This window comes from Oryctolagus cuniculus, chromosome 11 (genome assembly GCF_051225735.1).
Source record: "Oryctolagus cuniculus isolate XC-2025 breed Fujian yellow rabbit chromosome 11, ASM5122573v1, whole genome shotgun sequence".
Taxonomy (NCBI): domain Eukaryota; kingdom Metazoa; phylum Chordata; class Mammalia; order Lagomorpha; family Leporidae; genus Oryctolagus; species Oryctolagus cuniculus.
The window spans coordinates 38,210,274-38,233,228 of record NC_142877.1 but is presented as its reverse complement, the minus strand read 5'-3'; the positions used below and the strand labels follow the sequence as shown (position 1 = coordinate 38,233,228).

The 22,955-nt window shown below is 42.4% G+C and overlaps 2 protein-coding genes across 6 annotated transcripts in view; one reads left to right on the top strand and one right to left on the bottom strand.

Moving 5' to 3' along the window:
* Nucleotides 1–22,955, top strand: part of TASP1 (taspase 1) — a 361,007-nt gene that overhangs the window by 292,938 nt on the left and 45,114 nt on the right. The window lies entirely within an intron of this gene.
* ISM1 (isthmin 1) overlaps nt 12,250–22,955 on the bottom strand; it is a 115,575-nt gene continuing 104,869 nt past the window's right edge. The window contains exon 7 of one of the 2 annotated variants that reach the window (XM_089307333.1): nt 12,250–12,394. In XM_089307333.1, the coding sequence (XP_089163459.1) occupies nt 12,321–12,394 (74 nt within the window). In that variant the 3' untranslated portion in view covers nt 12,250–12,320. The remainder of the gene's footprint in view (nt 12,395–22,955) is intronic. The other variant, XR_016215995.1, reaches the window with a different exon arrangement.

Here is a 22,955-nt window from a genome sequence, read left to right as displayed (position 1 = left end):
TCACAGGGACTTACATGTAAATATTCTCCTAATGAAACAGCCTTACGAGAAGATTGATTTTGGTGACTGTCCTTGTGAAATATTAAGTGTTCTAAAATGGAAGTCTACCCTGCTAAATATTTTCTAGGATTTATAACTTCATACCCACTCAAGCACTCCTTGAGTAAGTTTACTTGTCAACCATATGGTAAATGTGGGTAAATGTTGCACCTTTACCACTAGTGGTGATCAAATGAAACTGGAAGCAGACATCCCTGTAATCCAGAGAACTCTTCCAGGGCTTCTGATAGTGAAACAGAGAACATTATTCTCAGCAGTGAGACAGCCGTAGAGCCAAAGAGGAAAAAGGTTGACATTTCTGTCCCTTCAAAAGGCCCCAGGCACCAAACCACAGCTAGTGTCTTCCAGACATCGAGGTCCCATCATTTGTTTATAGGAAAATGGTCCTCCCACCACTGGCTGATTCCTCAAGGATTTTTCAAACAAGCTTAGCCCACACAAATGACAGGCTGAAGTTAACCATGCTGCTCTAATTGAGGACTGTCAAAAATACCAGCATGCGGGAGGTGGCAGGACATGGGTGTTCTGCACGTCAGAGCTGCTTGCTCTTGTATGATGCACTTGATCTGTTGTGAGCCCAGAACTGCTAGAAGGAATAAGAAGGAAGGAAAAGGAAATACTTCTCCAGAGACCGCGTTAGCTCGCACGCTGTATGTCATTAATCTGGCAGCAAAACAGGAAGCAACATAGATGCTCAGAGCCAAAAATAAGGCCCAGGAGCCATATCCGGAAGGCCTGCCGACAAGGCAAAAGGCGTCTTTTAATTAGGACTGAGCAGCCATAATAAACCAATGGAGACAGGGCTAGACACCTCGTGCCATGCAGCAGTGGTGTCAGTAGCTAAAAATTCACAGCATTTGAGCAAACAGAAAAAAACAAGGCAACATGAAATCCACAAGCTCCCTAGAGATGGGTTGACTTGCAAAAATTCTTTTTTTTTTTCAAAGTGAATTATATTTTTTTAAAGATTTATTTGAAAGGCAGAGTGACAGAGAAAGAGTGAAAGACAAAGAGAGGGAGAACTTCCACCCACTGGTTCACTCCCCAAGTAACCACAACAGCCAAGGCTAGGCCAGGCTAAAGCTAGGAGCCAGGAACTCCATGTTTGAGGCAGGGTCTCAAGCCCTTGGGCCATCTTCTGCTGCTTTCTCAAGCACATTAACAGGGAGCTGAAATGGAATTGGAGCATCCAGGACTCAAACCAGTGCTCTGATATGGGATCATGGCATTCCAGGTACCAGTTTAACCTGCAATTCTACAATGCTGGCCCTGCTAAATTTCTTTCTTTTTTTAAGATTTTTATTTATTTATTTGAGAGACAGAATTTCAGACAGAAAGAGGGAGAGACAGAGAGAAAGGTCTTCCATCTGCTGGTTCACTCCCCAAATTTCTACAGTGACCGGAACTGAGCCGATCTGAAGCCAGGAACCAGAAGCTTCCTCCAGGTCTCCCATGCAGGTGTGGGGGCTCAAGCACTTGGGCCATCTTCTATTGCTTTCCCAGCACACAGAGAGCTGGTTCAGAGGAAGAACAGTCGGGACATGAACCTGCGCCCATATGGGATGTGGGCGTGGCACTGGCCCTGCTACATTTCTTTATAGTAATGTGTATCTATGAGTGGACTCAATCAAATTCTAACTCTGTGGCTCCTAACCACCATTTTCATTCTGGGAAGGGAGAGTTTCCAAAGAATGCCAAGAGCTGTTATTAGGCATCGGGTTTGTTTTCTTCATCAATAAATACTCAACAGCATTTGGCCACATCTGAACTTTGGGCCATCCTCCACTGCTTTCCCAGGTTCATTAGCAGGGAGCTGGGTCACAAGTGGAGCAGCTGGGACTCGAACTGGCACCCATATGGGATGCTGGAGCTGCAGGCCATGGCTTAACCTGCTGTGCCACAGCACCTGCTCCAATTGTTTTCCTTATTAATTAATTATGATACAAATATTGAGAAAAATTATAAACATGGAAAATAAAAGACAAACTGCTGTTAATACTTTCGTATGGGTCTTAAGATAGGATTTCTCAATGTCAGCATTACTCTGACATTTTGTTCTTAGTGATTCTTTGCGGAGATGAACCGTCCTGTGCATTGTAGGATATTTTTGAGGGTACTTCAAGAATACATGGGAAAATAAAATTATAAGATAAGTTTATTTTGGGGGCTAGTGTTGTGGTACATAAGTTAAGCCTCTGTCCAGAACATTGGCATTCCATATCTGAGTGCTGATTCAAGATTGTGTTGTTCTACTTCTGATTCAGGTCCCTGCTAATGTCTCTAGAAAAACAGTAGAGGACGGCTCAGGTATTTGGACCCCTGCTACCTACCTGAGAGAGTTGGATGGAGTTCCAGGCTCCTGGCTTCCGCCTGGAAGTTGTAGCTATTTGGGAAGTGAACCAGAAGATGAAAGTCCTCTCTGTTTCTCCCTCTTTGTCACTCGGCCTTTCAACGAGATAGATAAATGTCTTAAAAATGTTTATTATGGTACAAAACAATTTTGAAACTGTGCATTTTTGAAATACACATTTTCTTTCCAGGAGATTCCAATACAATCCCATCAGGGTGGCATGTACCAATGCCATCTCACTAGTCCAAGTGAGCAATTTCAGTTCACAATTGATCACACTGATAGGTCTAAGAGTCAAAGGGATCACACAAACAAGACTAGTGTCTGCTAATACTAACTGATAGAATAAAAAAGGGAGAGAACGATCCATCATGGGAAGCAGAATACACAGCAGACTCATAGAATGGCAGATGTCCTAATAGCAGAGTCCTAAATAGCACTCTGGCCTCAGAATCATCCCTTAAGGCATTCAGATATGGCTGAAGAGCCCATGAGAGTATTTTAGGCATAGAAAGCCGAGACACTCTGGGAAAAAAAAAAAGAGACCTAAATGAAAGATCTCTGTGAGTGAGATCCCAGTGGAAAGAACGGGGCCATCAAAGAAGGTGGTACCTTTCTCTGAAGGGAGGAGAGAACTTCTTCCACTTTGACTATGACCCTGTCGGAATAAGATCAAAGTTGGTGAACCCAAAAGGCTTCCATAGCCTTGGCAACTCATGACTAGAGCCTAGGGAGATTACTGACGCCATAAACAAGAGTGTCAAATTGTTAAGTCAACAACAGGAGTCACTGTGTACTTACTTCTCATGTGGGATCTGTCCTTAGTGTGTTGTCCAATGTGAAGTAATGCTATAACTAGTACTGAAACAGTATTTTACACTTTGTGTTTCTGAATGGGTGCAAACTGATGAAATCTTTACTTAATATATACTGAATTGATCTTCTGTATATAAAGATAATTGAAAATGAATCTTGATGTGAATGGAATGGGACAGGGAGCGGGAGATGGGAGGGGTGTGAGTGGGAGGGAAATTATGGGGGGGGGGAGCCATTGTAATCCATAAACTGTACTTTGGAAATTTATATTTACTAAATAAAAAAAATTTTAAAAAGAAAAAGAAATACATGTTTTCTGTGAACTTTTTGAAGATCCCCATTTGCTTAGATTTTTGAGCACCAAAATGAACTTATTTTTAAATTTCATTTTCCATGACCTTTTTGAAGTGCCCTCATATGAATATGCATAGATGCTTCACATTAAAACAGTATCATACTGCACACAATGTGTTGTAGCCTTTTTGTATCATGCTATACACACTCTTCTATAACTCTGCCAGTTAGAACACTTTTTACCTTAGACCATTTGGTTGTAAGTGCCAGTGTTTACTTGTTTGTATATAATGAGTTTGGCCAATTCACTTTTGTGGACACACTTGATCATCTAAGTGGATACGACTGCATGGGCAGTCCTGGTTGTTGCCTCAAGGCCCATTATTAGAAGTGTCATCATTGATTTAAATGGTGTATATTGAAATGCTGTCCTGGAAAGAGGCTCCAAATTATGTGGAGCTTGATGAACTAAGATAATTATGATGACACTGATCATGAAAGATGACTTAACAGATGCACTACTTATTTTTCTGGCTTCTGGCTCTTTCAAAGCCTCCAGAGCTGATTTGAGTTTTGCTGCCCCTGCAGTAGACAACCCTGAGGTCCCCAAGAAGACTCTTCCATCCATGGATGCACATAAATCTTGGCATACCATATGTGCACCAACACTGAGAGCCTGTGCCACACTCTCTGGCCTAACTAACTGATGAAATTGGGTGCTTGCTCATTGGCTGTGGGTTCAACCAGGGAAGGTCATGGTGGAGAAAAAGTCTTGCAGCTTTGTGAAACTTATTCTGGATCTTGAGTTGTGCAGATGCATGGTCCTTCAAATGTTTTTGTCATCTTTATCAAGAATCTAAGCATTAACATTTATATTTTGCTATTTATAACCAAAAGGTCTAGAGGATTTACCTATGTAATCCCTTTAGTTTGAGAAGTTCATAGAAAAGTAGCCGTTAACTAGCATGAATTTTTAACATTAATCCCAGTTAAATACTATCTAGAAATCAAAAGCTCATTTGTTCCAGGAAATTTTGTGCTTTTTTTTTCTCATCTCTCTCTTCCCCAACTTAAACATGACCCCAAAAAGCACCGTCGAAATCATGAAGCAGGAGACAGTCGGATTGCCAAGATTAATATTTGTGTTTGGAAGCAAGGCCCCTGTCAAACAGGCAGTAGCCCTCAAGCTGCCTCCAAGGTTTCTCTTAGCCAGTGTGTTGACCAAACAGTCCTGTTCTTCATTTGTTTTTTTATGGATTGGGAGGGAACTGAGTGTTTTTATGGTAAGAGACTACCTGGGTGGGGGGAGACTGACAGTAGTAGGGGTCCCTCCACTAGGTCCTGCTCAACATAATCATTTGCCCCCTCCAGCCTTAGGCCGTGTTAGGAAAACCCACTGGGTCTGGGGAAAAGACAAAGTGATGAGGTTGACTTGGCTAACAAGGCCAGGGTGGCACCCATTCTGAATCCAGTGCCAGCGTCCATCCTGCAGACACACTGACAGCTCTGTGCTGTGAGGCACAAGCCTTACATCACTCATCCGGGGAAAGATATGTGCTTGGTCTCACTCCCGCTGGCAAAGTGTAGACCTGCCAAGAAGCAGGGTAGAATCCACAGCAATTAGAGGCATGCAAAGGAGAGTCAACTCAGAGAAGCAGCTAGCTTTACCTCTGGCGTCCTGTGGAGATCAAGGAGGATGAAGGAGCTGTAGTGCCAGCCCTTCAGCAATGCCAGGTGAACCAGCTGAGCTGCCATGGCCCTGCCAGGACATTGCTGGACTCAAGTACTCAAAAAGCCTTAGAGGTTAGAAAGTGCAGCTCCGGAGCTAGCACTGTGGAGTAGCAGGTAAAGCCGCCGCCTGCAGTGCCAGCATCCCATATGGGCACTGGTTCAAGTCCTGGCTGCTCCACTCCCAATCCAGTGCTCTACTATGGCCTGGGAAAGCAGTAGAAGATGGCCCAGTCCTTGGGCCCCTGCATATATGTGGGAGACCTGGAAGAAGCTCCTGGCTCCTGGCTTCAGAGCGGCGCAGCTCCAGCCATTGCAGTCATCTGGGGAGTGAACCAGTGGATGGAAGACCCTTCTCTCTCTCACTCTCTCTCTGCCTCTGCCTCTCTGTAACTCTGCCTTTAAAATAAATAAATTAAATCTTAAAAAAAAATGCAGCTTACATAGAGAATAACGTCAGACAACAAAATTCCCCAGGTTCTGAAATGGCTATCAAAAAAATTCAAGTAACTTACAACAATTTATTACCTATTTCAAAGTAATTAGAAGAGAAGGGGTTAAAGCATCCCAACACAAATGATAAATGCTTGAGGAGATAAAAGTGCTAATTACACTGATCACTGCATATTGTAAACATGTACTGAGTTATCTCCCTATATCCCATGAAGATGTACAATTTATTATTTGTCAATTAAAAATTAAGTAAAAAAAAGAAGAATTTTAAGTTAAAATCAACATGCCTTCAAGTGAGAACTAGACAGAAGTCAGAGTACCCAGATAGGAGAAGGTGGACTAGAAATATTTTTTTTAAAGATGTATTTATTTATTTGAAAGGTAGAATTAGAAAAGGAGAAACAGAAAGAGAGATCATCCATCTGCTGGTTCACTTGCTAAATGGTTACAATGGCCAGGGCTGGCCAGGCCAAAGCCAGGAGCCATGAGCTTCATCTGGGTCTTCTGTGTGGGTGGCAGGGGCCCAAGGAGTTCAGACATCTTCCACTACAAGTGCATTAGCATGGAGCTGGATTTTAAGTGGAGCAGTTGGGACCTGAACGGGTGCCCATAAGGGATGCCAGTGTTGCAGGTGGCAGTTTCACCCAATATGCCATGACACAGGCCCCAGGGATAGTTTTCAACTCTAGTTTCTTCATCTTCTACAATGCAGTTATTCTGCCCTTATAATTAATAAAAGGAAAATTTTCCATTTTAAAAATATTCATCAATTTTAAAGGTTAGAATCAGGCCAGCTTAATGGTTCATTCACGACTAGCTGGCCCTGTGAATGTGTGTGAACTCAGATGAGCCTGGCGAGGTTGTTAGGTGCGCAGCAGGGTGGAGCTGGGAGCAGGTAGGGAAGTTTACCTGGACGTGTTTACCTGCAGGAGGTCTGATTTCCTTGCATAGTGTCGAGCTCAGCAGAATCCCAGAAGACTTCAAGTCTCTGCTATCCCTCAAGCCAAAGAAACCTTGGAGGCCACAGGAGGCCACTTCTGAGCCCGCACAGCCGTTAATCATGTCAGCTCCTGAGTGAGCCCCTTGTGAGGTGAACATACAACCTACACAGATGGAGAGGGACCGGCAGGGATAGCATGGTGGGCTCAGGGCATAGGGCAGATGGGCACTCAAAGGCCCTGGGGGATAGGAAGAAGGCAAAGGATACTGGAGAGCATGGCCATGGGGGACGTCCCCCTTCATGCTCGGTATTGACCCCATGGGCCACTGTCACATTTTCTTCCCAGGAGATTGGGAAGTGTAGTCAAGAGATCTTTGAGATAATGAAGATATCATTCCAGGAAAAAAAAAAAAAAAAAAGAGCCCGCTCTTTCTGCTAACTTATGAAAATCTCTGATTTTGGATCTCTCTCCTCCTTGAAGATGAAGATTTGATCCCTTTGTCTTCCTTCCCAGCTTTCCACCCCATTATGTCAATATTCACCCATTTCCTTGGCTTTCCTTTACTTAAATTAATTGCACCCTTTTATCAGCATCTGGAAAGTCTGACTCTAAATGTTGTGTTGAAGGAGACTTTGAGCTTGAGAATCCAGTGTGTGCAGGTATATGTGAGGATGTGCTTGTGTGCGTGTGTATGAATATTTCACATAGTCTAAACTTGAGGTCATTCCCAAGACCTGCTCCCCAGAGCGTAGAGGTCAAGAACAAGTGTACTTCCTGACCTAATGTAGGTCATGTTCTCCCCACGCTAAGACGAGTTTCCTGCTGGTGTCAACCAATCTGTCAGTTGAATTCCAGAAAATAGAATACTCTTGAAAAAAAAAAAAAAAAGATGACATATGTCTGGCATGGAGCAGTTGAGAAAAAGGAGGATGTAGGACACCCACAAGCAGAAAGGCTACAAGTGAGAACATTCCTTAGGAGGGTAACCATTTATTAATGTGTAGGAGATCGATGGGCTGGAGGGGCTTCCCTGGCCCTCGTGGTGGTCCTTGGAAATGAGGCTGCCCAATTAGGCTTGAGAATCCTGCCAGGTTCTTCAGGAATGGACTCCATCAGGAGATCAGAGCTAACGCTCTACAAATGGGTAGAGCGTTCGTCTCTACTGCAGACTAAGAAATGAGTGTGAAGCTGTAAGGACGTAGAAGTCCCTTTCCCTGAGCCTCAAGCTGTGCTCGGCCTCTCAGGACAGGTGTGGGGCGTCCTTAGATTAGGAGGACTTTTCTACTAACTAAGGAAAGCAGGAACCACAGTGCTTGGCCCAGATCCAGAGGCTTCCAAGCATGAAACTCGAGCCAACAGACAGAAATACATAGAAAGTGGATGGGGCTGGTGCCGTGGCTCAATAGGCTAATCCTCAGCCTTGCAGCGCTGGCACACGGGGTTCTAGTCCCGGTCAGGGTGCCGGATTCTGTCCCAGTTGCCCCTCTTCCAGGCCAGCTCTCTGCTATGGCCCGGGAAGGCAGTGGAGGATGGCCCAAGTCCTTGGGCCCTGTACCCCATGGGAGAACAGGAGAAGCACCTGGCTCCTGCCTTCGGATCAGCGCGGTGTGCCGGCCACAGTGCGCTGGCCGCGGCGGCCATTGGAGGGTGAACCAACGGCAAAGGAAGACCTTTCTCTCTGTCTCTTTCTCTCACTGTCCACTCTGCCTGTCAAAAAATAAAAATTAAAAAAAAAAAAAAGAAAGTGGATGGATTTCTTTTGTTTGTGCTTCGGTCCAGGTGTGGTTTGGGGGATCTCTTGTAGCATTTGAATTTGGAAACTTTCACTTGGGTGAGAACTGAACTCAGCATTGTCTGTAGAGCAAAAAAAAAAAAAAAAAAAAAAAACCTCCCTGGGGAATGAGTCCCAATAAGGCCATATTCCAAGGGCCGAACTGTGCCTCCCTTGAGGCACTGCTGAGTCTGCCCTCTGGAAGAGCTATGGGTGAGCTGGCCACGGCTTGTTCTGGTAGAGGCTCTGGCCTCCCTACATGGGCCTACAGGCATATCTGATACTGGCCTCCTGCCCGACCGTATTTAATACCTGCATGTGGGTGGAGAGGATTGCATGAGGAATTGCTCATTTTGCCTGCTCACACAGGAATGGCATGAGAGGGCTCTGCCTGATGTGAGAAAAGCCAGTGAAGGGGCATTTGCCCCCACTGGCCAGGACCCTTGCTCAACCCTTCCACATCTGAGCCATGTTGCAATATTTCCCCATGAGAAGACTGTGTTCCCAGGGGCTCAGCCAGCAAAGTGCATGAGAACAATTTTTTGCCTTTTTTTCCCCAAGACATTCTTTCCTACATCTCTGTCAGCCACATCTTTGACTCCTTGTCGCAGCCCCAGATGAGGCTGTAAAAGGAGTGAGAAGTGACAAGAGCTGGGCAGGCACCCGCCCTCTACAGGCACTCTCCAGGAGGCGCTCTGTCGGGAGTTTGTGACACCTCCTCATCCCTGTCCAGAAATGACAATGTGATTTCATCCAGCAGGACCATCCAAGGCGCTTCCGTGTCTCATGTGAAATCTGCAGACTTCCAAGTGGAGAAAGCTTGAGCAAGATAGTGTCATCTGAAGGCCAGGAAGACCACAAATTCTTGCCTGGGATTGTCCCCTCTTAGTTGATTAGGTGAACTTATTCTTCACCCTAGGCAACGTTGACCACGACTTTGATGTGCAACACCTTGGCTGCGGAGACGCTCTGAACACCTAAGAAGGAAGACCGTTATCTTATGGAAACAGCCTCCAGGGCCCCAAGGTTGCTGTAGTCTCTGCTCCCTGCCAAGTGCCAGAGCTTCTGACCATAGAGCAGTGCTCCCTCCCGGCACTTCTTAATACACATGGCAGGCAGAACTGAGCGATTCCCCTCTGTGAAGGAAACATCCTGGAAATAGCTGAAAGTCAAAACAAACATAAAAACAAACAACTCATCCAGACCTGCAATATGTGCCCTGCTGGAAAAACAAACTTTGTCTGGGTTTTTGGGCACAGACGATTTGGGAAGGCCAGCCCACATGTGTGGCTCTGGAAAACTGGCTATTGTAACTGATTGCTAAAATGCCCACACATTCTTCATCATCACCCATGTGATTTTATAGCTCTTTCATTAAGGATTGAAGTCTATTTTCTTACCCACTGAATCTGGGCTGGCTTGTGACTTGCTTTGGCTAATAGAATATGGCAGAAGGGAGGGTGTGCTCATGCTGAGCCTGGACTTCAGCGGGATTGCACATTTTTGTTTCCCCCTCCTGTGACTACCAAGTGAATAAGCCCAAGCTAGCCTACTGGAGGATGACAGCCATCCAACCACCACATATGTGATTGTGACCATCCTAGAATGGCTAGCCATCAGCTGACTCCCACCCCCATTTAATGACAGACAGATGAGAGAACCTAGCCAAGCTCAGATGAGAAGAACCATCCACCCTGTCCATAGGTTTTTTAAAAAATAGATCTTATTTATTTATTTGAGAGGCAGAGTTACTGACAGAGGGCGGGAGAGACACACAGGTCTTCCATCTGTTGGTCCATTCCCCAAATGGCTGCAACAGCCAGAGCTAAGCCAATCTGAAGCCAGGAGCATCTTCTGGATTTCCCATGTGGATGCAGGGGCCCAAGTACTTGGGCCATTTTCTACTGCTTTCCCAGGCATTTTAGCAGGGAGCTAGATCAGAAGTGAAGCAGCATGAACTCAAACTGGTGCCCATATGGGATGCCAGCACTGCAGGCCAGGGCTTTAACCTACTGTGCCACAGCACTGGCCCCTATCCATAGGTTTTTGAAAAATGATAAATGGTTGTTCTCTTTAAAGCCATTACATTTTGGGATGGTCTTTGGGATCATATCCCAACTCCATAGAATTACTGTGAGGATCTTACATGATAATGCCACACCACGGATCTGTAAGAAATGTTAATGGAATTGTAGTACAGTGCTATAGAATTGGAAGAGACCACAGAGAGTATAAAAATATGCATGAAAACATTGTATATCACAAGCTCACATTATCTTTTTTTTTTTTTTTTGGACAGGCAGAGTTAGACAGTGAGAGAGAGAGACAGAGAGAAAGGTCTTCCTTTTTCCATTGGTTCACCCCGCAAATGGCCTCCACGGCCGGCGTGCTGCAGCTGGTGCGCTGCGCAGATCCAATGCCAGGAGCCAGGTGCTTCCTCCTGGTCTCCTATGCGGGTGCAGGGCCCAAGCACCTGGGCCATCCTCCACTGCCTTCCCGGGCCACAGCAGAGAGCTGGCCTGGAAGAGGAGCAACCGGGACAGAATCCGGCATCCCAACTGGGACCAGAACCCAGGGTGCCGGTGCCGAAGGCAGAGGATTAGCTAAGTGAGCTGTGGCACCGGCCCACACATTATCTTATTTAATCTTTAGAACGTCTTTGAATTACTGTGAATATATTCCACCCATGCTACAGATGAGAAGACTGAATTTCCAAGAAGCTAACTTGCCAAGGGTCATGCCTCTTCAGTGGTAGAGCTACATGTGAATTCAGCTCTGTGTGATTCTAAAGGCCATGTTCTTAACTATTAGGATAAAAGCATTGGTTCATATATTTAAAAACTGTCTAAAGCATGCTCATCCAAACAGATGAAAGGGATTGAGAATGGAAAGATGAAAATATCCTGTTTCTAAAGGACTAGGAAAAGTTAGCTTTTTGTCTGGGATCACAGTGGAATGTGGGGAAGCAAGTCCATTGTAGCACAAATTATGAGTCCTGTCTGAGTGACCCACTTGGAAAATGAAACTGGCTGTGAATTTGGCTGATAACTCAGCTGGCTTTCAGAATTAAGAGCTTCTGTTTACTTCTTTTTCAAGCTGTAGTTTGAATATGACTTTGCCCCTGAACTCAGGTAGGGCTTTAAACCCCAAAGTCATAAATTAATGGCACTAAGAGGGTAGAAACTTAATCTAGTTTATGGTGTTTAAGAAGTGGGTTTAGTGTGGGATTGGGAGAGGGCATGTCCTTGGAAGGTAGTCCTTGTGTGAGGGCGTTGGTTATAAAAGCATAAGTTGGGCCCAGCCACCCTCTCTCTTCTTTTGGCTCATCACATGATCCTTCCTCTGTGTGCCCTCCACTATTGCCATTCACCACTCACCAGACACCAGAACAACAGGGTCACTCCGTCTTGAAATTGAGCTCCAGAATGTGAGACAAAAGAAGCCTCTGTTTCACAAGAAGCTGTCTTAGATATTTTAGTATAGTAATGCAAAGTTGACAAAGATGCCATATTTCTTAGAATTCACTGGAGAATGACTTAAGATATGACTATTAGGGGGAAAGATTTAGTCATAACACTTGAATTTTTAAAAAGATTTAATCATTTGAAAGGCAGAATTACAGAGAGAGAGAGAAAAAGAGAGAAAGAGAGAGAGTCTTCCATCCTCTGGTTCACTCCTCAAATGGCCACAATAGCCCCAGGCTGGACCAGGCCAAAGGCAGGAACCAGGAGCTTCATCCAGATCTCCCATGTGGTTGCAGAGGCCCAAACACTCAGACCATCTTCTGCAGCTTTCCCAGGTGCATTAACAGGCAGCTGGATTAGAAGTGAAGCAGCTGAGACTCAAACTGGCACTCATGTGGAATGCTGGCATCACAAGCAGTGGCTTAACCAGTTGTGCCACAATGTCAGCTCCTATAATGCTTGAATTTAAGCCCAAATACTTCCTTGGTAACTTGAATCCCTTTGTGCTTCAGTTTTCCTGTTTTCAAAATAGAGATTAGAGTAATGAGATAAGGAAAGTCAAGGTGCCATAAGAGGATCGGTTATTATTATTTGTGTTACAAGAGTACTATCTTGACTGAAATTTATTTCAGTGGCACATTTGAAAAGTTTTGGGATAAACAAAAAACCACGTATTTTGAAATCCTTGAACAGCAGAAGTCCTGAGAACAGTGTACAACTGCTATGATGGAGTTTTTGCTAGGTGATTGGGTTTATCAATTGGGAATATTTCAGATGACAGAAAACTCCATCGGCAGTGTTTCACATAAATAGGCAGTTAATTTCTCATTTGGTGAGAAGTCAGGAGGTGGCAGGCTACTGGCATTGTTTCAGTTGCTTGATGATTCCTAGGTACCTGCTCAGCTGTCCTTAACATTTTGGCTTTAATCCTTATGCACTCTGTTTTATGGCCCCAAGTTGGCTGCTGCAACTCCACCCCAGAAAGAGAGATGGGACAATCCAGCACTTCTCAGAGGTCTGTTGTTTTTTCCCTGTTTAGGTCTCCGTGGACTGAAGTGTGTCTTGTGATCACTAACCTGGGAGCCAGGCTTTGTTGTATTGCCCTATGCCAGACTCTGCGAAATAATGAGCCAAGGAGAGTTAGTGTAAAAAACCAACAGGGGTGATCCCAGGGGTGACATTTGAGCGTTTAACTTGTGGTTTTTGATTTTTTGATTTTACTTTTTGCTTGTTTGTGGTTACTAACATTTTTGTAATAGGCATATTTTGTGTTTTTATGGAAGAAAGAACTAAGAGCTATTATTTTTAAAGGAATACAATGAAGGACTTTAACCTATTTTTATACTGAGCATGATCTGATCTGGGACAGCCTGATTACACATATATTCCCTGGCCATTTCCTCTCCTCCTCTTGTGTTTAAACCAAGAAGATTAATGTTCAGGCTGTTGACAGGCTGACACAGTCACCTGTGATACTTAGAGGAACAAGGACCTTGTCTACTTGGCTTACTCTGTATTGTACCACATGCAGATCACTCTTAGAATGGTTGGTCTCTACCAAAATAAATTAATAAAGTCACATATAAGAAAATAACAAAGCCCAAAAACACATCAGAAATCATTTCAGAATCAGTAATGGCCAAATGTCAAACTTTGGTACTGAAGAGGTATGTGGGAAAAATTAATAACCCTAATTCTGTTCTCTAACAGAAAAATCACCAGCTGTTATTGACAAAGTGGCTGCCAAGCAAATAAAGAAGGTGAAAAATGATGGAATAGGAGATGTTGCAATCTGCAACATGTTACAGATTAGCTGATGTTGTCCTCACAATGAAACCAATTTTAGGGAGAGAGTAAAAATGTGGCTTGATTTAGAGCTGATGATATCATGTGTCTAGTCACTAGAGATCAAAAGAAAGCTTGCCTGTAAAACATTGCTAATGAAATGAAGAGCACAGACTAGACTCTTCTCTTGGGTGTGTCAAAGGGAAGTATTGCTCTATAGCGGGCCAATGGGATATGAGTCATAGTACCTTCTCTAGGGGTAGCTCTGCCTATGCGAATTCATGCTCAACACCAGTGGCCTGAACTCTACAGATTTATCAAGCCCCTTTAATGACTGTTTGTTCCCTATGGTGTATGAGTTGAAACTTAGGTACTTTTGATTTTGCCTTCTTAGAAAGCAGCTATGGTACATATGTGTGCTTAAGTCATGCACATGGGCAGGTGTAAGTGAGGGGAGTGTTGGAGGGGAGTGTGAAGAGGCATTGACTTTCAGACACTCACCCTGTAAGAACAGAGGCTGAACAGCCCACATTGGATGACTGGAGTATTTTTTCCCGAGACTAGAAACTGATATGTGCAAGGTGAACAACATCTTCTTTGGATAATTTCAAGGAATGCTGAGGGCACAGTGAAGTCAAGTAGAGTCCAAGACATGAATTCAGGTTAAGTCTGAGAAGTGAACCACACTTTTTGTAATGAAGAATTAACCTGAAGAAGGCCGAAACATCCTTAGCATGAAACTCCAATTCAAAGAAAATGCCTACAGCCTATCTTATTTTGAGACTGGAAAGAACTTCTTCATGGTAGGACTTATTATCCTGTGTAAGAACAGTTTCTTTTTCAAAAACAATGGAAACCCTGGACCTTGCTCAACTTCCTTGTGTGAGTTCCATGTGTACCAAATTTCCACAGAATTCCTATTTATAACACAACAGAGGTGCTGAAGAGCTGTCAGAGTCACACTCAGAGCTTCACTAAAGCACTCACGTTTCTTTTTTCCCCCTGGCCTCTGGTTACTGAAAACATTTGCTGAAAATTGCTGTCCCACTCAAGAACTGTCAAAGGTAATTGTGTTGCACAAAAGTTACAGAGAAGCATGAAATAATATGGTTACCACCTGGCGACCAACTTAATAGGACCTGTCTGATGAGCCGCCAAGCCTGCCACATGTGAACACACCAATTTCTGTCTGAAAACCACGACAACATAAATTGGTGAGGAGGATGTGGATCAGGGGCCTCTTAGTGGCAATTTACGATACAAATCCCTATGTAAAGGGCAGTTGTCAGGTCACCAAATCCAGTGAGGTCTATGGTTCTGTGAGTGGCAGGGAGGAGGAAGATTGGGGGGAGGGGGAGGGGGAGGGGGGGAGAGAATATAAACTACTTTGGGAATGTGGACCTGTGTGGAACAAGTAGCAGCACTGCCTTCCTAAAGCAACGTCTGGACCTGGCTATCTCACAGCTGGCAATGACCTTGGTGTCTAAGAAAATGAAAATCAGAGCCTCCCAAGGTGGGAGGGGCTTAGAGAGTCTTTTTCAACCCCCCTACTCCCACCTAGTCTCTGGCCCTTCCAGACGCTGGAGTCTCTTTTCCTCTTAAAAATCCCTGGAGAAAGAAATCCTCCTCATTCCTGGGAGCCATTTTCAGGGTCTTGCATCTACCTTGAGGTGGTTTGGCCTTGAACTTAGAAGACTCTGAGAAGTCCTCTGAACAGATGCCTCTATTCATAACAGCAAAACTCCACCAGGCTCGCAAACCCACTCGTGATTTCCTTGGCAACATCTCATTTTATCTGAAATGAACTTGTTTGGTCACAGTTTGTGGCAGGCTGGATATGAATCCAGTGCTTGGTGTCTCATCCAGTGATCCAGCTGTGGCTCAGGAAGGATACCCTGGAACCAAGAAATTCCAACTGTGGCATCCAGGGTCCATATTGGAATTATCGTATCATGATTTTAAAATCAACCCATGTCTTTTTTGTTTATTAGAAATGCAGAGTGAGAGAGGGGAGAGAGAGAGAAATATGAATATCTTCTGCTCACCAGTTCACTTCCCAAATGCCTGCATTAGCAGGGTTGGTCCAGGCCAAAGTCAGAAGCATGGAACTCGGGGGCCAGCACTGTGGTGTAGTGGGTTAACGCCCTGGCCTGCGGTGCTGGCATCCCATATGGGCACCAGTTCGAGACCTGGTTGTTCCACTTCTGATCCAGCTCTCTGCTATGGCCTGGGAAAGCAGTAGAAGATGGCCTAGGTCCTTGGGCCCCTGCACCCATGTGGTAGATCTGGAAGAAGCTCCTGGCTCCTGGCTTCGGATCGGCGCAGCTCCGGCCTTTGCTGCCAGTTGGGTAGTGAACCATCGAATGAAAGACTTCTCTCTGTCTCTCTCTGCCTCTCCTCTCTCTGTGTAACTCTGACTTAAAAAAAAAAAAAGCCTGGAACTCCATCTGGGTTTCCAGATGGGTCTGCAACATGGGTTGCAGGGGCCCAAGTCCTTGGACCATCTTCTGCTTTCCCAGGCATATTAGCAGGGAGCTGGATAAGAAGCAGAGTATTTGGGATTTGAACTAGTACTTCAATATGGGATGCTGGGTCTCAATCAGAGTGTTAGCACTTTGTGCCCATAGGCTGGCCTCAATATCAACCACTGTTAAGAGTACCTGCTCTTTTTATCTTTGATAGTATTCATAATTGAGGTTTTGAAGTTTAGAAAAAAATCTCACTTTTCAGGAAGCAAGTGTGAGGCTCCCCTTCTGAGTGTTGGACCCTGTGCGACTCTACTGATGGCATACCCAGGACAAGGCCCTGGTTGCAGCTCTCTCTCCCTCAGTACTGTGAAAACCTAACTCAATGGCCACCTGCAACTTTGTTGCCCCTGAGAATCTCCATGACTTTGTGGTTCCTATTCTTTCTATGTAATCTGTATTTTCTTTCCAGAAAGGTTTAGGATCTTCTCTTTCACACTAATATCCTGAAATTTTGCCCTTTAGTGTAAATTTTTCATCATTTGTTGTCTTGAACCCTCTGAGAAACTTTTCAATTAGGAAACTCATTCTTTGAGCTCTGGGACTTTTTCTTGCATGATTTCTTTGATAGTTTTCTCTCTTTTCCTTTTCTCCATTCTGTCTTTCTACAACTCCCATCGGCAGATGTTGGATCAACCTTCTAATTTTCTTTCCTCTGTTTTCTTCTTATTTAAATATTTGAGATGCTGTAGATAACTTATTTATTTATTTAGGAGGCAGGGAGATAGAGAGAGAGAGAGAGAGAGAGAGAGAGAGAGAGAGAGAGAGAAGCTCTGATCTGCTGGTTCATTCCCCCCAAATGCCCACAATGGCCAAGACTGGGCCAAGCCAAAGTTGGGAGATAGGAATACAATTCAGATTGCCCACATAAGTGATAGGAATCTAATTACTTGAGCCATCACAGCTGCCTCCCAGGGTGCACATTAGCAGGAAGCTGGGATTTGGAGTAGAACTGGAACCAAGCACTTCAGTATGAGATGTAGGTATCTTAACTGGCATCCTAACCATTGGGGTGAGCAGGCACAACTCCCTTCTTTTTTCAGTTGATTTGATCTGATTTTTTATTCTTTGCTGTTTTTCTCTGGAAATTTTCCTCAACTGTGTCAATTTTTGTTAAATTTTTTACAAACATTTAGCAATTCCATTTTTTTTATTTCTAAGAACTATTTTTTCTTTTTGTGCATTTTCATAACAACCTATTCTTTCTTGAATGCAATATCTCTTACCTATTTGAGAATAATAATCTTTTAAATATTTTAATATCTTTGTTAATCCTTACATTTACTCCTTTTCTCTTCATTTATTTTATTGGTTCATTTCAGAGACTTCACAAGTAATTGGTGATATGTTTATATTAAAAATTGAAGCATGTTGCTGGCATCATGACACAGCAGGTTAAGCCTCTGCCTGTGATGCCAGCATCCCATATTAGTACTGGTTCCAGTTCCAACTGATCCACTTCCAATTCAGCTCCCTGCTAATGTACCTACAGCAATAGTAGACAATAGCCCAAGTACTTGTGTCACTACTGCTCACGTTGGAGACCCGGATGGAGTTCCTGGTTCCTGGCCTTGTCCATCCTAGGCCATTGACAGCCATTTGGGAAGTGAACCAGTGGATAACCAGTGGTTGGAAAAATATTTCTGTAACTCTGCCTTTCAAATGAATAAATAAATCTTAAAAACTATGATGCACTACAGTTGCGTGCTCTAAAATCATGGATGGCATTTTCCCCAAACCATAGGATCAATGGAGAATGAATCACCAAATCCACTGAAGAACTACCAAATGTCATTTTCTATATGGCTTTCCTCTGGACTATTTAGAGTGGAAACTTAGACTCCTGCCAGGATGTGTGTGTGTGTTTGTGGGTGTGTGCACATGTGACGGTAAGGGAAGTTCTGGAAGGAGGTTAGGGTGGGAGACTGGGAAGTCCACAGAAGACTTCTGCTCCATGCGTGCTCAGCTCTGCTTCTCTCTGGGCTTGGCCTCCCCTCTCCCCAATAATATAGCTACTCCAAAGAATAAGCCTCCACTGTCTGCCAGGAAGCCGGGAAAGGGTTTGTATAGAAGCAGATGTGCACAATGAAGGAGGAGATCTGATGGGCTCAACCATGTAATCAGCAGAGTTGCAACAAATTCTGTTTTTCCCAGTGGGCCTTATTCTCAGCTTCCTTTGGAGATTCTAATTGGTAGAAGCACTGAGCAACTCAGACTTCTACAGAGTGAAACAGCTCTGTTCCTACTTGTCTGCAAGCATTTGGCTTTTCCTCTTCTTCATTCTGCCAAGGTAATTACCATTCTTCCATCCATTTCTCGCCTTTCAAAAATTTGTTGAAAGCACTTATGGCAAATGGTCTCTAATTCTCTGTGATATTATTACTTTGGTTTTAGAAAATTCCTAGACTGTCATTTTAATGAGATTGGGTAGGAAGAAAAAAAAACATGGTGAATTGTATTTTTTTCCAGAAATTTCCTTTAGAAATCTTAGTCCGTTGGATTCTAAGACTAATGCACTTTACTCTTAGGTGACTCTTTCCTTTTTACTAAGTAAAACAAGTAACTGTCTAGAGAAATAGTAAATTTCAGTCTGTGTCCCATAGCCCTATTCTTTCTTATTTAAATATGACTATAATAATCTTGGTTATTTAATTTCCAAGCTTTTGGTAGACCAGAGCAGAATAAAGCTAGATGTGGTTGTGACTAGTCATACATCCTGATTACACCAAGAGTTGGTTGGTGGAGCAAAAGAGAAAGGTGGCAGAAAACTTATAATTACCTATCACAAGTTTCTATAGGTATGAACAGTCCACCACATTTCAAAGGGCATTGCTGCATGAAGGTGTGATTTAGATGCCACCCCCCTATTATAGAATCTTCTATTGTTCTCTAATGTTTGTGGGCATAAGTTCCGTATTCTCCCACTGTTCCATCTATTGCCAAACACATGAACTGTGGTTCCAGTGAGACACCTTGCTCTGTTTCACACCTGTAAACTTCTGTTTTAGACCTGTGGATTTCTTAGTATAGTGCACCATTTCTTATCATCACAAGTCATTCATCCCTCAAGACCCATATGAGTTCCCTTGATGTGCGCTCTTGTTCTCTCTCTTTTTCCCTCCTCTGTTCTTATGTTCCCGTGCTGCTTGCTTAAATTTATATAATACAACTTGTTATTATGTTTTGCCATGAATTTTGAACTTCTACATTTGCCTTATCTTTCCAGTTGGATCATAAATACCAAATAGCAAATGTTATTACTCTTGGCATAATTCCATACCTGTAAATGCTCCTGTATAAATACTTATGGAAACTGATTTAAAGTATCAAAATTGATGTTCAACCTGACAATCCTTAGTCCTCCAAGAAAGGCTAACTAGGAGTCTTTACACTCTGCTTGACTGAAGATAAATGTTTGATTCATTTTTTAAAGATTTTAAAAATAATGAAGTGAATTAAGAAACAGATTTTTAAGATGTGCAAAGGGCACGTTACCTTTATCATAAAAAGTATTTTTTAATTTATCATAAAATGTATGAATGCATTCATTTTACAAAATTTATTCTTAATTTATCATAAAATGTATTTATGAGACATAAAACGTATCATAAAGTGTATGTTGATAGAACAATGAGGTGTTATTTTTTACATGAACAACAATCTTATTATACTGCCAAGTTGCTTAAGTTTGAACATCATAACTTAGGTATGAAACATCAACTATGAAGTTTTTTTTTAAAGGAAATAGTGTAAAGAGTTTGTAGCATGATGGAAAAAATGTGAATGTTTTAATTTCAGTATGTTTTGTAGAGAGCAGCTCTGTGTGCCTTGCCATAACAGACCTGTTCCCAAAATGTTTGGGCTCAAATCCTATCTTACTCTTGACTCATGTTGCAATTTTCAAGGTGCTTTTCTTAAATCTTTGCTCTAGATTGATCTTTATTCGTGTGTGACTTCTGACACATTTGCTTTAAATCTCTCTTCCTCCCCTGTCAAGTAGTTAATGATCTCAAAATGTCATACTTGATTCTGACGATTTCCCAGGGAGTCAAGTGTGGGTAACACAATAAAACAAATAAAACATATATTCACCTTACTGTCATATGTACATGCCAGACTGCCTTCATGGCCATGTGACCCATGGGCAATGCCACAGGGTCTGTGCTCATAGGATACTGTACATAGTTGAATGCTCTGCTCTTATTATCTTAGTGTTTGTGATGGCCCCTAAGCACAGACTTCTGGTGGACCCAAGATGCAAGGGAATTCAGTAAGACTCAAAGCATGCTATGGCTGCAACTTCCAAAGCAGGGTACAGCACTGACAGCCCTGAAAGACACACTTTGCATTCAAGCCAGAACTTGCTTGAATGAATAAAGAATAAAAATGCATTCCATGAATGACCAAGAGTCCTTATCATGTTTGTATTATCCAACCACATAGGCTGAAAATCACATAGAAGGAAAGGGAAAGACAGGGAAATCTCTAGTTCTGTTTCCTTTCAGTCCTTCCTTGTCTTCACTAAGCCCAAAATAGAGAATGTTGGTAGAATGTGTTTGAAGAAGTAAAATAAAAGTGGTCATATTATTTTTGTGCAATATTTCTACCATCTTAGTAAGAGACAAATACATACACATATATAAGCTATTAAAATATAAACCATGTAATAATTTTGGTGATTCTTCATATAAGTGAAGTGCTCTTAGATGAGAATATTTCATGTTTGTGGAAAATGGAATTTGAAGGTAAGTTTTATTTTGGTACAAAAACTGAGAGACATGCATATAAGTTGTCTTCCAAAATTTTATGAAAAATGAGTTATGAAAACTTTTTTGCATGCAGATAAGTGAATCTTTTGATTCCATTTTCTCACAAACTTTTTGAATAATTCTCAATTTCATTTAATACTAGCACTGCCTCATATAAAAGATTTATAATAATATTCATGCTGATAACTTGAAATTGTAATTTAATTTTTATTTACTTAGAACAACATTGAATAGCAAATAAAAAATACCATGGCAAACGAAGAAGGAGAATTTGGAAAGAGAAGAACATTTTACTGGAGTACCTCTTTTGGCATTTTTCCTGCATTTCTCCTCCTGGAAGAGGAGCCCCTCTTTCATTTTGCACTGAGACTCACAAATTATGAAATCAGCCCTGCATCCATGTACGGTAGTTAAGAAACAACAGTCACTTTAGTACAAGTTTGAATCAAGTAATCTTTTATTTCAAACATGCAAAGAAAATTTCCATGATGGAATGGAACATTTTGAAGTGGTCTTTTCTCCAATGGGATCAGACGTGTTCCGGCCTCACCGCATATTCCATGAGTCAAAGAACCCCTTTGCTCCCTGAAACAAAGCAACCCCAGCTGAAGACCAAAGACCCTTCATTCATTCACCAATAAGTTCTGTTTGCAGAATATTGCATGATTAATAAGACAGTCATAGTTCTTGGCATTGTGGGACTCACAGACTACTGCTATAAAATGTGATAAAAAAAAAAAAAGAGAGTAAAATTTTAAAAATGGCTAAAAGCCCGAAGGAGTTTCCCTGTTACAGGAATTTCTGTTAGTCACCAGAACTCTTTCATAGCAAGTGACACATGCACACAGCGCCCATCTCAAGTGGAATTATGAAAAAAAAAAAAAAAGCCTAATATATGGGCACATCAAAAAGTTCATGGAAAATGTAATTAAAAGATGATGCTCATTTTCCAGAACTTTCTGAAGACCCCTAGTATGACCCAAGTCACTTGAATTATGTGTGGGGAAGAGGTGATTCTCCAAAATAAAACTGAGGCGCTTTTGTCCAAAAGCAGGGAGGGATGCTGCAGTACAGTATACACTAACTAGCCTTTCCACGCTGTGAAGAATCACTCCTGTTCCTATTGAACTTTAACATGTTGGGGTGCTAACTTCTCTTCCTGAGCATTCTTGTTTTTTGAGCTATGTCTTGAATCTGGAAGATGCCCTTTTAACTTTGTTGGCAATGGTTCTCTTGAAACATTGAGACTAGAGTGAATTGTATCAGGAAAAAAAATGTTCAATAACCCAGAAGAAGGCATGAAAATGGAAGCAGATGATTGAGAAAACAAAGGAATGAAGAAACAGAACAAACTGAGAAATTAGAAATATTTACCAAAAATGAAGATACAGCTTATCAAAATTGTGGGATAAAGCAGTACTCCAGAGGAAATTTAAAGCATTTAATTCTTATACTAGAAAATAAGAAAGACCTCAAATCAATCCAACCTTCAACTTTAAGAAACAGAAAAAAAAAGGGAGAACAAAACAAATCCAAAGTAAGCAGAAATAAGCAAATCATAGATATGGGTAAAATTAATAAAATTGAAATCACTGAAACAATAGAGCAAATACTTTAAACCAAAAGTTGGTTCTTGAAAAAGATCAATAAAATGTATGAATTCGATCAATTCTGACAAAGAAAAAACAGAGAGAAGACAAAAATGACCAGTCTCAGGAATAAAAGATATACACACTCTGCAAAAGTAATAAAAGGATATTGTGAGCAATTCAATGTGTTTACATTCTATAACCTAGAACAAATAAGGCAATACTTCAAAACCCACAACTACCAAAACTCATTCAAGATAAAATAGACACCTGAGTAATGCTGTAACTATTCATGGTGTTGAATTTGTAGCTTAAAAGCTTCCATCATGGGCTGGCGCGATGACTTAGCAGGTAAAGCCGCCACCTGTGGCGCCAGCATCTCATATGGGCGCAGGTTCCTGTCTTGGCCA